Here is a 16,718-nt window from a genome sequence, read left to right as displayed (position 1 = left end):
TAATAATAAAGCATAAGTGTTCTAATTAAGCAATTGTACTAAAATTATAATCAAAGGATTTCCGAATCTCCGGGAATATCTAACAAATCTATCTATTGCCTGCTAGTCCATGATAAATCTAGTTGGATGAAACTGATGATAAAGTGTGTAGAAAATAACTGATTATAAATCGCTTTACCACCAAATAATACTGATAGTCGCAATAAAAGTAAGCAAATCGACCACCTCAATTCCCTGCAATGCTGACCCCATAGCAGACACACAAAAAACGGCCCCATAGGGCAAAAATAGGCGAACCAAGGAACAAATTGCGTCACGAATCGCTTCGAGTTTTTAATAATTGAGTAATTATGAAAGGGGAGAACCACGCACGAGCGTGAAAGATTTCGATATTTATCTAGGAGCCAAAATTTAGCCCGGCTTCATACCATTCAAGAAAATTCAGAGTGCTAATTGAGCTCAATACTCACCGTGATGGTGGTATTCACATCACTTGAAGTTTTAAAGAAGTATATTCAAGTAGAATTTTTCCCACCAACGTTATTCAGATTACCGCAAAACTCTACGGATTTTTGAATTGACATTTAACTACCTTTTCAAACTGAACTCAGTTCATTTGGAAATCCCTTAGTTTTGTTGCCTCACTTAGTTTTGCCTCGCTGTGGTCAAGAATGATCGAAATTAATTACTTGTAATCGGTTCGTTCAATACTTAACTTATTTACGTAGCCCAGACTACATCAGATAACGTATAGTCAAGTATCAATAAATATTTCCCCTTAACACAATTCAGGAATTGGGTGAGCTCTAATTGTGATATACGCAATCAAATTGTTAACAAGGAGCAGAATTGTGGTAGAAATTTACATAGGATAGCAAAATGTCATATGAAGCAATGGCAGTTGACTGGCTTTAGCCAAAATCGATTAACCAGAGATTTTAGCGCCATTTTAGTCTAATAAGAGCCTGATAAATTAGAACAAAAAATAACATTCATATTATCATCGCTTTGAAATTTTGAGGGAATTCATATTTTCTGACTAAATATTTTAAGTCTTGAACTTGGTCTTTTAATCCAATGTCTCTCATACGATATATTGAAAAATCTTCTGATAAAAACAATAAATTGAGTTTTTGGTCGTTGGCGTGTGAAGGCGGAGTGACTCATATACCCTATCCCCGAAATAAGACCAATGATCTCAACATTACTACGGGCTTGTGATGTGGGCGAGCAGGCGTATCCAAAAGTCATTGACGTATCCACCTAGCAGCAGTGAGCTATATAAGGCAGTGAACCCTGACACGCACCCTCCATAGATCCACCCGGTGGCAGAGCGTTAACATCTCCACAGCGTGTCGTGACCCACGCAGCGTCTGCAAGTTTCAGAACAAAGGTGAGTCGAGATGTTATATTATGGACCACTCGATATAAACTTTTATTTGGTGTAATTTAAGATTACTGAAAGCACTATAAATTATCAAAATACACGTTATATGAAATGATTTTACATTGGAATAGCACATGTACGACATGGAAAATTTTACCCTCCATAATATACTTTCGAAATTCATTTACTTCTATAACAAATTTAACTATTTTATATGGAATTTATAATTTGAATCATAATTTCGGCATAATTTAGAGAGATCATAAATTATGAAAATACTTGAAATCATTATTTAAAAGTAATATTTTATTTTATGAAAGTTCTAGAGTATATTTTGGACGAGCCACGCTTGTTTACGGTAAGGATAATCGAAAGTGTAAAAAAGCTAATTCAAAACTATTTTCTTGCGCCATTCGAGAGGTTTTGTCACGTACAAATGTATAGAGAATTGTATTCCTCAAACATTTTCTTCCGAAGGGCGTTTGAAAATAATTTTTGCGGGGTATAGAGTGTTATAGAACTACAGTTTCAATCATAGCTTATATTCTATAAAATCCAGCAAAACAATTATTATTATTTTGCATCGTATTTTTTTCGAAAAAAATGACTCACAGAAAATTAAGTTAGAATTAAAATTTACCGTAAACAGTAGACGCATGAGTGGAAGAGTAAAAATTCTACAGGCTGTCAATGGTTTTTCAGTTGCAGCATTAAACATTGTGACGTTTTTTTTACGAATTTTGTTAATAACTGCCAAACGCTTCTGCCATGTCCAATTTCGTGACGATATTTCACAAAAGGCAATCAAACAAATTATATTTTTTCCTACTTTGCTCATTGCATTCCGTTAGTTCAGACAACAATGTTCAGTATTACTTGATTCTCAAATAACTTCTATTGAAATTTTTTTTCAAACGCCATGTTTACCAGTTGACCAATGTGCTTGAATATTCAATCAATTTTAATCCGATTTCTTATCAAAGAAACTAAGATATTCTTCCTTGACCGCAAGACACGTAGTCGGTTATTTTCAGTCGGTTTGTTATACGAGTATAGTAGTATAGTATAGTATAGTATAGTATAGTATAGTATAGTATAGTATAGTATAGTATAGTATAGTATAGAATAGTATAGTATAGTATAGTATAGTATAGTATAGTAGCATAGTATAATAGAATAATATAGTATAGTATAATATTGTTTGGCCTTTTGATTAAATATTTTTACACCTGATGTTCAAATATATAGGTACTGGACTTTAATCAGGTCTGTGGGGACCTGATTGACTTTGTCTAGTCTGTTTTTGCACAAGTTCATACATCACACTCTGGTGACTTTACGGTGGCTTGCACGAACACTTTTATTTTGTAGTAGCTTCTAATTAATTAATACTGTAAGCATGGTAGCTAGGACATTATTTACAATGAAAAGCTTACACTTATCATTGAGGTCACTTGATTGAGGCCCTAGCTCGTTAAATATTTTGCGTTACAAAAAGAACAGCGTTGATAATGAGTGATGTGAATGCAGTAAAAAGTCTTCGTTATCATTGTCATTGAAAATTTTTCTTTAAACGATGCATCGTACGCATGAGTTTGTGGGACCCGTAACCTATTAAGCATTTATACAGTATTTTATTGCCGCATAATTAATTACTGTCATTATTACTGATTATTACTGACGTATTTTAAATGCATTTTCTATACTAAGACACACAACAACAACTGCTTGATAACTTTCAGATAATTTTTATGGATAGACTTTTTTAAATATAATAATTGAGATCCCACTGCATCTAATGCATGGATAAACTTAGGTGACTCTACACATCAAGATCAAAACATATAACTTGGTGAGCGAGGAGTTAGGAGCCTAACTTATCTCTCCTTGCGCATCATATTCCGACGCTACTTAGAAGCTACACTAAAAATTAAAACTTCACTTGAACCACAAACTTGCTGGCCTTTGACCGACCTTGGAGTTCTCCTATGGTATTCAAAATGCAAGCTTGAGAGGCGTTAGCACTACGTTTGAGGGTTAACTTAGTTATTTTTTATGCATGGGAACATTGTTCTGAGATTTGAATAGGATTTTAAGAAACACAAGATCATTCTGCCTGCAATGCTTGTGAGTCAGTCCAGTGTTCAACAATAAGTCAAAACTTTTGGCATCGAGCGTAGAAGTCTTGAGACTTGACCCGGAATTAACTTCTCTCGTAGAGGTAAGCCATATGCGTGTGATGCATCTGGCACGCAATACCCGTCAAAGTTTTATTGTAGATTGCTGATAATTCACAGGTTACTTTTCAAGAATATGTTTATTTCGGTATAATGGGTTCATTGCGTGTTTTGTATTGTGGGTTCATTGTGTGTTTTTTGTGTTGAGTATATATAGTGGCAGTGAATAGATGTTCAGCTCTATTAAGATCGATACAGACACTCGTAAGCCAGAAAAAATTATCAATATTTTTGTGAACCTGTTGAGAAATATGTTGTAGGTCCTACATGATCAAAATTTAAGTGAGGAACTGATATCTAATTCTCAATTGAAAGTGCATTTTTTCGAAGAGCGTGAATTTTTAGAAATTTTTTCCACTTACATGTCGTATTTCGCACGAATTGTGTCCGGGTAAGAACACTAAAATCCACTTAAATCCGAGGTTACTTTGAAGAGAAATTAAAGCTCTGAAACATCGAAACTGTCATAGTTCTTATCTCTTCTGCAAGACTGAGCCGTTACCACTGAAGTCTTTGAAGAAAGACTTTCGCCGGATAAGTTGTATACAGGCTGCGTTTTTGATCACAACTCACGCCAGCAAGACTGAAACTGCGGACGCTGCCCGTGCAGATTGTTCACAGATTGATGGATTTTTTCTTTATATTTCAAATCGCGACTTTTTTCATTTAACTATAATTTTAGTATAGCATTTTAATGTTTCCTTCAGAGCTATCATCGACTCTCCATCACGCATTATCAATATATCGGTTGCTCGATTGCTTTCATGATGCGACTCTAAACTGAATTTGGGTTTTATTTTGAGCTTGTCAACAAATTTTATGAATACAAGAGGCTCATTTGAACTGAATTCAGTTAATAAATTTCAGTTAAAACTTTTGTACAACAAATACAGGAATAAAGTTTTTTCGAAATCAATCTGATTCACCTTTCTTCCCGAGTAAAATCGGGCACATCGTTCAATAATATTTGTAATTTCTGTAGATACTTTCCAATCACAGGAGACTGTCTAATCCTCATTCATTGTCATGCATGCAAATTCAGGCTTAGTGACTTTCCTCGAGCGTGTGATGGCCGCCGCGCGTGCCGTCGTTCCTTCAAGGAATATCTTAATAATGCCGGCAAACAGGAGTGCGATTCATGAAGAAATTTTTTTCATTACTTTATTATCAAATGAACTTGACAGAATAGCTGGTGGAATTGCTTTTACCATTTAATTCATCTATAGATGGCGAGAAATCTTGTTTTAATGGTAATAAAATGTTGCATAAGTCATCATTTGGATTTTATTCGCTCTGTATAAGAAATAAATTAGTTTAAAACTACCTGGAGTAAAATCTATATTGAACATGTGGCAGGAAAAATTTAACCTCAATTTCTCCTTAACTTACGTTAATTTCTGAAATTTTAAGCGGTTTTTCATGCCCGGATGATAGTGGCCGTTACGAGCTATTCACCCTTAATTTTCGGTATCGTGCTCATTTTGTCTCGCAAGAAGCCATCATTCTACCTGCCTGCGTTCAATGCTTTTTGTACAGCCAATCATTTTTGGAATCCCGTAGATTGCGTAAGTGCAGAACTTGTATAAAAACAGCAAAGCGGACAAAAAACGGCTCTTGGTGCATCAAACACTGAATACCATTGCATAGTTCAAATATATGCTTTGGCAAATACAAATACAAGAAATATAAGTTGACGTTTCTTTAAATCATCAGATCAAATATTGTATCCTTCAATTGTAAAGATGGGAAATGGAGAGCAAGCGTACCCAGTCATCAGTTAATGGAGGACCGGCAACTCCTGTTGATGAGCCTCTGTTTATCTCTGGCCCAACTCTATCCATAGAGGAGAAGACTCAGGAAGAATTTTCTGTTGATTGTTTTCAGGTTCATGAAAATAAAAGAAAATGGCCAAAGATTTCGTCGTTGTATGAACTAACTACCCAAAAATTACACGACTTGTAATAGTACATTTTAAATAATTAATGATGTTAAAGGACATAATATCAACGGTAATCCTGGAAGAACAACAGCCGCAGCTATCAGATGGTTTATTTTTCTCTTTGCAGAAAATTCTGCCCTGACAGGCTCATGATACTAAGTCAAATGCAGCTATTGTTATACTTGCTATACAAGTATTTTAAATACACTAACACACGTGGTTTCCTTAGTCATCTTTGTTAGTGTACAAACTTCATTGCACAGACGTCCTATGTTTGACAAGCGAGTGGTTATAAAGGAATGCTCGCGTCAATGCACATTATTTGCAGAGTTGAATCATTCGAGCACATGAAGAGTGAATCAATACATCGGTCGTCAGGGAGCAATGCTCTCATGTGTCGAGACGCACACGCCTTGTTTACTCAACACATCAACAATTGAGTTTCGTTCTTAAATTGAAACTTCCATTCCATGAAAAATTAAAATATGTATAATTCGTTAATACAAATAATTTTTGTTTCACATTACTTGCCACTTAAGCCAGCCATTGACTTCAAACGAAGGGCACAGTTATCGAAAAAGTCGTAGGTCGATTGCCGGAAATTGACAGGTCTGATCTAACTCGTCTACATGAGTCCACGCTGAATTTGATGAAGTTACGAACAAAATTTATTCGCAGTATATTAATCATTAATTCTGTAATTAAATCACTCGCATCGCATGCATCCCAGACGAAGTTATATCTCACATTTACACTAAATTTAAGAGCTCACTACAAGTCGCTACCTAATTACCAAGCGTCTGATGGTCGTCAACACACTATGCTCTCCGATTGTATATGAGCTATAAGCTTGTTGACTTTAATTAGAAATTAAGGCTTACAGAATCGTCAATGGAGTCGCATTGGAGTGTTAGTCTCTTAGTCAGCCGACTGGGTGCCCCCTGTAAGCCTTGTCTATCCCTGTGATTCGACTATCGCAAGGACCATACAAGACTCCTTATTTATGATAGGTTATTAATATAGTTTTTATCTGGCAAAACGTTTCTTGTCTGTAAATTTTTTATACATATAACTGTATTTATAAAATATTTCTTCATGCATTTCAAGCACTATAATACTGAACTTGATACTTGTTTTTATCGTTTTTCAAACATAAATATAAGTTTTCTAATCATATTTAAAAACCAATTGAATTGTGAATTTAGGTGCAATCAACTGAATTCAAGGAATTAATCAAATTTGAATAAATTTATTTGTTAATTAATTTTACAATAACTTTAACTCAATAACTCAAGACAACGAAATGTCAAGATCGACGATTTAATGCAATCGTTGTGCAAGATTTCACTTCAAATCTTTAAGTACAAGGGTTGTGTTGTTGGAAGTGAGATTCGAAGTGAGGGTTAGAAGGGAGTGAGCCCGTGTGACGTTTGAAAGAGAATGTAGGGCGCTGAAGTCACGCTATCTTTGTGGCCTTTGTCCTCTCAACTCAGAGTGTAGGATTTCAAGAACAATAGGAAAATTGCAACTAATTTTAAGGTAACATCGGAAAAATTTCTAAGTTGGGCTTGCAGAGAACATCGGTGTTCAATTGAAGTCAAAACATCAATGGCTGGCGATGCAACCTCGCAAACGATTTAATTGCCAGTAGATATAATAATCATTTTTAAAATAGGAACCATTTTGTAATATATGGTGGATTTATTTCTGTTCACAGCATTTCTTCTTTAATTTAACGAATAGAACATGACAGATATTCAACCATTATTCCTAATTTCATCATTAACAAGCCGGCACCTTAAACTAGTAACGATTGCGTGTTAAACCGAGCAAAAAATCTTGAAATCGAATATTGTTATGCCTGAGCGTGGACCAAACAAACACTGAGCTTTGCTCCATTTACAACAACAAACTAAGAGACTGTGCAGGAATGCACCACCGACTAAGTCTTCTGTCTTCATGTTCGCTAATTACAAGGCCTTTTAAAGGACAGGAAACATGCTAGTTTTAATTACTGTGCAACTAACTTTTGAAAGTTGCAGAAGTGATGAAAAAGCGTAAAATATATTTACAGGCATACATTCATATTCAACGATTGGCTAAATTGGTTAAACAATTGTCGTGATTTTTCGGATAACCTTCAGAAGAATTATATAAAAAATGAAATTCAGAACCGAAAAAGTAAATAAAACACTGGCAAAACGCGTGGAAGAGTATCAAGCTTTGTTAGCATCCTGTTAATATTTTGATGATCTTCATTGCTCATCCGTCATTTCAGATGTGCATCAGATAGTAATTTAAGACGTTGTGACGCGAAAAGTCGGTTAGTTCAATTTACGAATGAAAACGAATAAAAATGTTATATACTTATATTATAAATCAATTTCAGGAATAAGCGAAAAATTCATGACTTGCAAGAAACTCTACGTAATACGAGCGTTAAAAATATATAGTGATGTAAAGAGAAAATTCTAAGACAGAATATAAATTAATTTCTCTAAAAAAATAGATTTTTCAATTGATTGTAAGTGTGTTTAATATGTTCCACAGAAGGCACATGAAAAATATGGGAGCGATGCGACTAATGAGCGGCCGAGCGCATGGACGCGTGCCGTCGCTGTGGCAGCTCGCGGTGCTGGTGCTGGTGAGTCAGGCCGTGACTCAAGCGGTGCCAGAGGCGGACGCTAAGAGGTTCGACTGTCGCCTCTTCTGTAAGGAGACAGGCTTCCATGCCATGCTGGGGGGCTGCCGCTGCTCCTTTACTCTCTTCACTGCCAAACGGGCTCTCAGGTGAGAAATTTTTACTCGAAATTATCAAATTAATAATTGTATTATTCGACACTTGACAGAGTATCGAGCATTGTGCAGCGCATTCATAAATCATTTATGTTGGGTAAAAATGATTTACAGAACGAATATTTTTTCGAGCGTGACAAGAAAGATTCAATTTGGATTCGATTTTGTACTGTTTTCGATAAAAAATTTTTTACTTCTGAATTATATTATATTTGTGGCATTGCAGAGGCCCGTACGAAGAAGAAGGCTCATCAAAGCATTTCTCCCATTTGACACCTCGATACTATTCGGAGCTTCAAGATCAGCAATTGACCAGGCCAAAAATTCTGGACTACCCCACGCAGCATCATAAAAATATCCTCAGGATGACAGTTGATCCTCAGAACTCGAGTAAGCAATCGCTAAATCCGGACAAACCGCGAATCAATCTTTCGTTTCCGTACTTCAAGCAGCTTAGCGGAAACTCACCTTTGCAAAACTCGGGACCTGCTGCCGCGTTGTCGGCAGTTGACGCTAAAATCAACGAAGAAGAACCTATCAACAGCAAGCGTAGAGAATTCGAGATGGACCTCGACAACGGAGAGCCCGCTGACTTCCTGCGAATGTCCTACTGAGAATTTCTGAGAACTCACATGTCTAACTTTCACAATAAGACAATATTTACTTAGGAATTGATGTGATTGGTTGGGAAGCCTGGTATCTTACTTCAAATGAATAGGCAAAAGGCAGTATATTTAATTTTTTCAAGTTTAGGTTAAGGTTTCTTCTCATCTTTTTATTTCCCGAAGTAATTATCAACCTAGATGGTTTAAATATTGTGGTCTCTCATGACATTATACCGCAATAAAAAAGTACTAATTTTAGGGAACACTAACGGTTGTTGATTCGGAAAGTAATTCATGTATTGAAACTATCGGATTAGGTTGTTGATATAAGTAAAAGAGAACAATCAAGAAAAATATCATTGTTAAAGAGAAGCATTATGCAGCTCATGATAACTTGTTCATATGACTAAAATGAAATTAAAAAGCATTTAGTTAAAGATACATGCAAGTCAAACTAATTCATGAGCAACTCAGATGACAAATTTTGAAACTGAAAGGAAAAACTCGAAAAAGATAAGCGATGCTGAAAAAAGGCGCATGTACATTTTTTATGTTAATAAATAGTAATTGTTTGAGTCTTAATGTCTGAGTCCAATCATTTATTAATTTACTATAAAGTAGTTCAAGAATCGTTGCATAAGATGATATGTATTCTTGACAATAAAAAATGTTCACGTATGTCACTGCGTGGCAACAATTACGTCATGTGTAACTGAAGTAAGTTGATATGTTTAATATAATTTACAACAGTTAAGCATTGTTTATTTTGTGATAGTCTTAATATTTATGTGCCTAATATTATTTTATTAGCTCGTGTGAAAAATTTAGCAGCACCATTTTGTCTTAAAAATGCATAGGCAAACATTTGTGTGGTATACCTATGTGTCAAAATTATCAATCAATTACAAAAGACTTTTAGTTAGTTTTGCACTTCCTTGTTTCTTCCATATATAATATCAACAAACAAATTTCAAATACATAGCGATTAGATACTACTGCTCTAAGTTTGATGAAAAGGTAAATTATTAACTCATTGCCAATTTTTTATTACTTTTCTACCAATATAATAAAGAGCATATAAGGACAATTTCGCGGTGCATTTCGATGCCTGGCACATTTGCGTACAAATTACTTCGCCCTGCAAATTGCATAAGCCATTGCCTCAAGAAAGGAAAATCATTAAGTCTGCTCAAGGCAAACGTTTAATAACTTTCAAAAGAATATTTTCATCAACTGTTGCGAAAAGTTTGCTGAATAAAAGAAGTACGAATGGCTCGGGTACAAATTTGATTTTCCTATATATTTAATGTTGGGATATTCTAATAAAGATGTTATATTCAATTCAAGTACACTTGTGCGACAAATATCGTACTGCTATGAACACAATACTGCCCTTAGGCGGCCCGAAAAATATTTAAACTTAGTTGGACTATATTAACATATACTTGAAGGGAATTAAATTCCGTTCCTTACCTTCAAAAAGATTGTCTTCATTTTGCAGATCATTTTATCACAAAAATATAGTCGCATTAGCATTAACGACTAAACTCAGCAGGTTAATAGGGCATTCACTATAACCTGCGCTAATTCAATTTTCAATGAGCGATTCAGAGCTCATCAAACCGGCTATTCTGTCTTAATTATCGGAAAATGATCCCTGCTGTAAGAAAGTAGTTTGGGTAATCTGTTGAGTGCCGGATGTGGCTCGTGTTCAACGACTTGCAAGGCAGTAAAACTTTCAATGAAGTTTGAGCCTCCTGTCAATTTATTATATCCAATATTCGCACCAGTTTTCAGTTATAACCTTCAGTTAAGTTGGTAGCCATCATAAATTTTTTGGGAGAATTGCCTTTTTTGATTTGTCAGTGGAGAGTGAATGCGTCAACAAGATCCGATGGTTGACATTTTTAAAGACCATTTGTAGGTAATTAAGCGCTGAGGCAAAATAAACCAAACAAATTAACTAAACGAAATCATAGGCATCTTAATTTTTATTTTTGATTTCTGATCTTGAGCTCGGAACTCAAGTAAAATATATATCAGTCGCCTTCATTCAGGCGTCTACCAGCGACCGGTGTTTTCTTCGTAGCCGCCAAAGATTTCCTAGCACTCGTGCTTCAAGAAACTTGCATTTACTCCATTTTTAGCGGTGAATCGACCCGAAATAACTCAGAATTCGTTGTAATTGCAATTTCAACGGGCTATTTTTGTGTATAAATTAACTGTCTTCGAAAATATACCTTTTGAACTCAAAGAAAAACGGATTTATTGTTTTTATGTGGGACATTGGTCTCAAAACTGTAGTGCGTGTCGCATCAGTGCTACGTCAGGCCTTCTAGGTTGTACGCAGACACTTACGGGGCAATGCAAAATTTCACGTCAGTTATTTTCTACCTTTACAAAATATGCACTGCCAAACGGAAGAAAATCTAAACGTCCCACGAATGTGCACTACCAAACACTAGATAATCTACATGCCACATAAAGATCGCTACCAAACACTGTAAAATGTACGTCACTAAAATGTTGTTTATTGAACACTAAATGATCCTACGTTAATAAATGTTTTCTATCTAAATAATCTAAGTCACAGAAATGTCAATTGTCTCTGCCAAGCACAAGATAATCTACGTCGCAAAAATGTCCTGGTCAGAGCAGCCGATCACTGAACCCTATAGTGGCACGCTCACTTGTGCTGTTCATTAGCGCATTCAGTGGAATATAATGCAACAGATACTGACACTATGAAGCGTCGGGATAATTTGAAGTATTAGTGGAAAGCGTCGAGCGCATGCGTTCTACAAGTGACACTCCAACACATAAGTTTACGAGCCCTTAATGTTAGGTGTGCAAGGGTGATCGAATTGACTGTTCGACATGTGATGGAGAGAATGTGAAGATTTCATTTAACATTGAAAAATGTTAAATTTGCCGAACTGGTTTAAAACCACAAAAATTGTTCGCGGATGTAATGCCGCTTCAACAAAGCTGAGAATATAATGTCGACATAACAACTGCGGAAAAAGACGAATTAGTTTATCTCTACTGACGAAAAAAATAAGTAATTAATAACTACGTAATAATGTTAAAGGAATTCAATTTCTTTCAAAAATGATTATTATTAATTCTTCAGCGAAGAATTGAATTATAAAGGAATTCAATTATATTAAGGGGAATCGAGACCAATTTATAAAATTCAGGTTGAAGCTAATATGAATGAGTAAGGTGAAATCTAAAGCGAGAGCCGGAGCTACGGACTCGGTTTGGCCGTGGAAGCTACGAGCCAGACTCGTCGTCAGTAGGTCACCGTCCCGTTAGTCGACGCTGAGACGGTGCACGCGTGTGTGTTTCAGTGCCTCGAACTCCTGTGCTGGATCTATACAAGGTGTTAATTTTCTTCAGCTCGCATACATTCCACAGAAGAAACAAGTTTTGTATTTTTTGTAGAAATAGACGAGCCACAATTGAAACGGCGTATCGTGTACATCATATAATAGTTGAATATTTGGTTTTTGTGGCCGTTTGGGGAACCGCAAAGTCAAAGTATTCATTCAAATAATCTTTTGCATATAATTTGGGTAATTGATCATTTCTTGCCTAAAGATACCCAATTCGCGATTATTGCTTTGTATAAATAAATAAATTGTTTCATTTAAACGGCATCGCTTTTTAACATTAGAGAAAACAAATTACCTAACTGCATTGCATCCTGTTCAGTTTCGATTAATTTCTACGAAAAAGAGTGAAATGTTTTTATGAAGAGATCTTCGATGCATTACGCTGATGCTAAAACTCAAAGACAAGTTACATCTCATTTTTTTCTATGTTTCACCGGACTTGCTGAGACCGAAAAAGTGGACAAGGAAGCGTGCCTAAAAAGCTGTCAGTACAGAAAATTTCACCACCTTCCCATGTCATCTAAGTGCTGGGGCATGAATGCTTTGCCCTAACACTGCATCGGCCCAGTAGTTGAATTTTCTTTCGTATTCATGCTACGATATATTTAATCAAATAACAACTACTCTTCTTTAATTAGTATAAAAAAGAAAAGTATTAAAATGAATTTGATATTGAATGGGTTTCAATTTTCAAAGTAGATATTTTCTCTTTGCAATACCGTAACTGTCTTCTGGATTCGTTTCGTCAGGCCCATTTCTCTTCAAAAATTAACATCAAAGCCTTGGCCTCTATGGTGCTATGATATCGTTGCAAATATTAACGAACTGTTCACGCTCTGGGAACGCTGGTTGTGAGGTGCGATGCTTCTCGGAAATCGGTCTTAGCTTTAAAAAATGAGAGAAGTTCTCGTAAGAGAGAAAAAAACCGTCCTGCATAAGGAGATAAATTTCTCTCTTACTGAAGAAAGCAGCCAGCTCGCACTGGCACTCTGGTGCTAACATTTATTTGTCCTACACAGAAGATGACAAATAAGCGTTACTGCGCTGTACTTTTGAGAGCTCATGAAATGTTTTTATTTATTGTATTGGAATGTTCAATTTTTTTATTATATGACATACGAAAGTCAAATCAATTATATAGATAATGTTGCGAATGATTCGAGTCTCCCTTGTTTATTAACATTCATATAATTAACATGGCATTTTGAGTTCACAAAATGAGCTATTGAAGACTCTCATTTGCGCTCACTATTCCCAAAACTAAAAAAATTATTTAATCCCACATTCCTGTAATATTTTCGTTCCTTGGTGTCTTGAAGTCTGCTCCCGAAACTAAGGTAATTTAATAAGGTAACTATATTTTTATTAAAAAAAGTAGTTTATTTTATTTAAAGACTAACTTTCGCGTTTTCTTTTCCGCTTCTATCTTAGTTTCTCATTATTTTTTTGCTGTTTTGTCGACCAACTTCAGGTCAATGAGAATAAATATGAATTTTTTAACCATATTTGAAGATGGTTTGATGGTCTTTCAAAATTTCATTGTTTCAAAATTTCTTCAGCCACCGTCACTAATTCCTCCTGAGATGATATTCAAGTCTAATCGTCTGCTTGAATATTACCAAAACAATGGAACACTTGCTGAAATTCCACATGCTGTAAATTCATCGGTGAAGTTTTCTAATATGGATTTACCGGCAGGAAATCTTTGCTATGTGCTATGGATGTTCAGGAACTCGGTAGCAACGCATATGGGAAATTAGTAAAAATTAGCCACAGTGATTGTTTCGTAAAACTGAAAAACTAAGCGATGTCATCAGCTATAATGCATCCATCGGTCTTGATGTGAAAGGTGAGTTGCCTAGGTAACAAGTATACTATTATGGTATTCCTTAGTTTCTAATAAATTCTATTCATTAATTGAATTTTAAATTTTGAATAATTTATTCGTACACTTTAAATTTTTTAAATAAATCTTATATATAATTACATTTCTAGGATATGCATCTCACGGTCATGGGCTACAATTTTTAACTCAATGAAATATTTTAAAGCTAAAATTATTAGTTTTATTAATGAAAGGAAGCAGTACGTTAAAATAATGTTAAAGCTTCTTCATTTCATATTTATTCATTAATTTGATTAGAAATTGTATATTTTATTTCATTAACGCGTCATTCATGCCAAAAAAGCTCGAGAAGCGGAGAGGAAAACTATAGGTGCAACATAAAGCTGATATACAATTCGAATCACTTGGAAATTAAATTTTTGATTGGACTATAATTGCAATAAGAAATACTCATTCGGCCTATTTTTTAATTCTATGGACAAAAGGCGGTAGCGAATAGAAAATAAATTGATAACTTTTCTTGTCATGACACTCCATTTTTACGCGTTTTGGAGAGTCGTTTTAAAATATTCAATCTTTTATATTCAGCACATGCGAGAACAGTTTGCATTGCTCTTGTGTACTTAAGATGGAGGCAATTACTGTTAAATTTCAGCGACTTACAACTGCGATTCTCCTTGAGATTAATCACTCATATTCGTATTTGCATTCATACACTTTTTTCTACAAAAATTCCCAATGCACAGAATGCAAGGCTGATTGCGCACAATTGAAATCGTATTTGAATATGTAGATACAGTAGGTTGTAAATTTGCCTTTCGAGTAAACTGCAGACTTTTTGTGAAAAATGTGAGCATTTTTTCAGATTCGTCAGTTGAGTAACATCACATCTACTCGTCGTCATAGATTCAGTCAGTCAATCTTTGCTTTATTTTATTATTTCTGGCATTCCAATCCATCATCGACCAAACCTTGAAAATTAGAAAGAGTCGCAGTTCCTGCCCTATCTCTAGACTCACTTTATGCTCATAGAAATGAATTCGAGTGATTTTAAAGTCCAGTGGAGGAATCCAGTGATTTGCATATATATGATCGGTACTTCACATGCAACACCGGCTTACATGTTACATAATGGCAACCCGGCGCGGAATTTAGGCGAAATCTCGTCCCAGAAGTCGACGAAATCCAGATGAAGATGCGTTCCACGTGATTTTTATAATAAACGATAGTTTTGCTTTGCTCATGCACCGCCAGTTGATGTCTTTTCAGTGAATGTATGAACGTGTTCAGGCTTTGTCGCTTTTTTCACTCTATATCACGTGATTTGGGGCGGTCTAAAGCAATTTGATTCAGAATTGTTTTGTTTTTTTTTGTAACGGACTAAGACAGACTTCTGGAACACCACTCCATGTCACAATAAATGTATGATAAGTCATAGGAGATGAATCGCCTGAAATAGGGGGAGGTCACTTGAAACACGGTAGAGACATTTTTGTGGTTAAAACCTGTTTCGGTAGCTAGATCTACTTGTACAACGCTTTCGGTAGCCTGATCTCCTTGTCGAACGCCTTCACTTGCAATGACTTTATCGCATGTTGTACCGACCCCAAATCAGGATGATCACAGGCCTGGCCGGAATTTTTCCAGACCTAGAAATATTGCAGTGTTTTTACACACTTGCTCAACTTACTTGAACTGAGTTAATGAGGAAGAGGTTCAATCGGTACACTGAAAAGGCAGCATCGAAGTCGAAATATATTCTCTCGCCTCTACCGAAAATTGGTATGCGTGTGAAGTTTTTGCTGTTTTTGCGTTGTGACAGTTAGCATAGTTTTCTACTCAGATGGATGGCGCTTCTTGATAATGGAAATAGCGAAAACTTGCCGATGGGGATGTGAACGAAAAAAATTATTCATTTTTTGTTATAGAAACGTTTCGTCGAGATCTGTCCCATAAATGGCGCTTCATACAAATTTTGCTCAGCATTTCTTCCCTGGCATCGCGGATAGCGTGCATCGTATGTGTGTTCTTCTGTTCAAAGAGTCCCGACATATTATTTGGAAATTTTAATTATTAGAGCGCCATGAAAATGTGTTTCTCTGATTTTGAGTTCGAGGAGATTATGAATCATACGGAAAAAGATAAAGCGTTGGCAATGCTGTGAGAACTACGATAACTTTCAATATTAGTGCTAAAGTACCCACTTGATACGAATCTACCCGTTTAATACTAAAGCACCCGTTTGATACTAAAGTACCCGTTTGATACTAAAATACCCGTTTGATACTAAAATACCCGTTTGATACTAAAATACCCGTTTGATACTAAAATACATGTTTGATACTAAAATACCCATTTGATAATAAAGTACCCGTTTGATACGATAAATATAGTTCTAAATAAGTATGCGAAAATTAATTTCAGAATAAATGATGGAATGAAAACGTAAGCTGGATATTATTCATTTCAGAGAAGTCACCTCAGACGATTATTACAATGGACCTCCAGCC

At 35.5% G+C, this 16,718-nt stretch overlaps 1 protein-coding gene across 1 annotated transcript; it reads left to right on the top strand.

Moving 5' to 3' along the window:
• The first annotated feature begins 1,325 nt into the window (after positions 1–1,325).
• LOC108673433 lies at positions 1,326–10,315 on the top strand. The gene is made up of 3 exons (XM_018161267.2): positions 1,326–1,393; positions 8,114–8,353; positions 8,586–10,315. The coding sequence occupies exons 2-3, from the start codon at positions 8,121–8,123 to the stop codon at positions 8,971–8,973; spliced, it is 621 nt and encodes a 206-aa protein (XP_018016756.1). The 5' UTR covers positions 1,326–1,393; positions 8,114–8,120; the 3' UTR covers positions 8,974–10,315.
• Positions 10,316–16,718: the final 6,403 nt, after the last annotated feature.

This window comes from Hyalella azteca, unplaced genomic scaffold, assembly GCF_000764305.2.
Source record: "Hyalella azteca isolate HAZT.00-mixed unplaced genomic scaffold, Hazt_2.0.2 contig15593, whole genome shotgun sequence".
In the NCBI taxonomy this organism is placed as follows: Eukaryota; Metazoa; Arthropoda; class Malacostraca; order Amphipoda; family Hyalellidae; genus Hyalella; species Hyalella azteca.
This window is presented reverse-complemented; position numbering and strand designations above follow the sequence as displayed.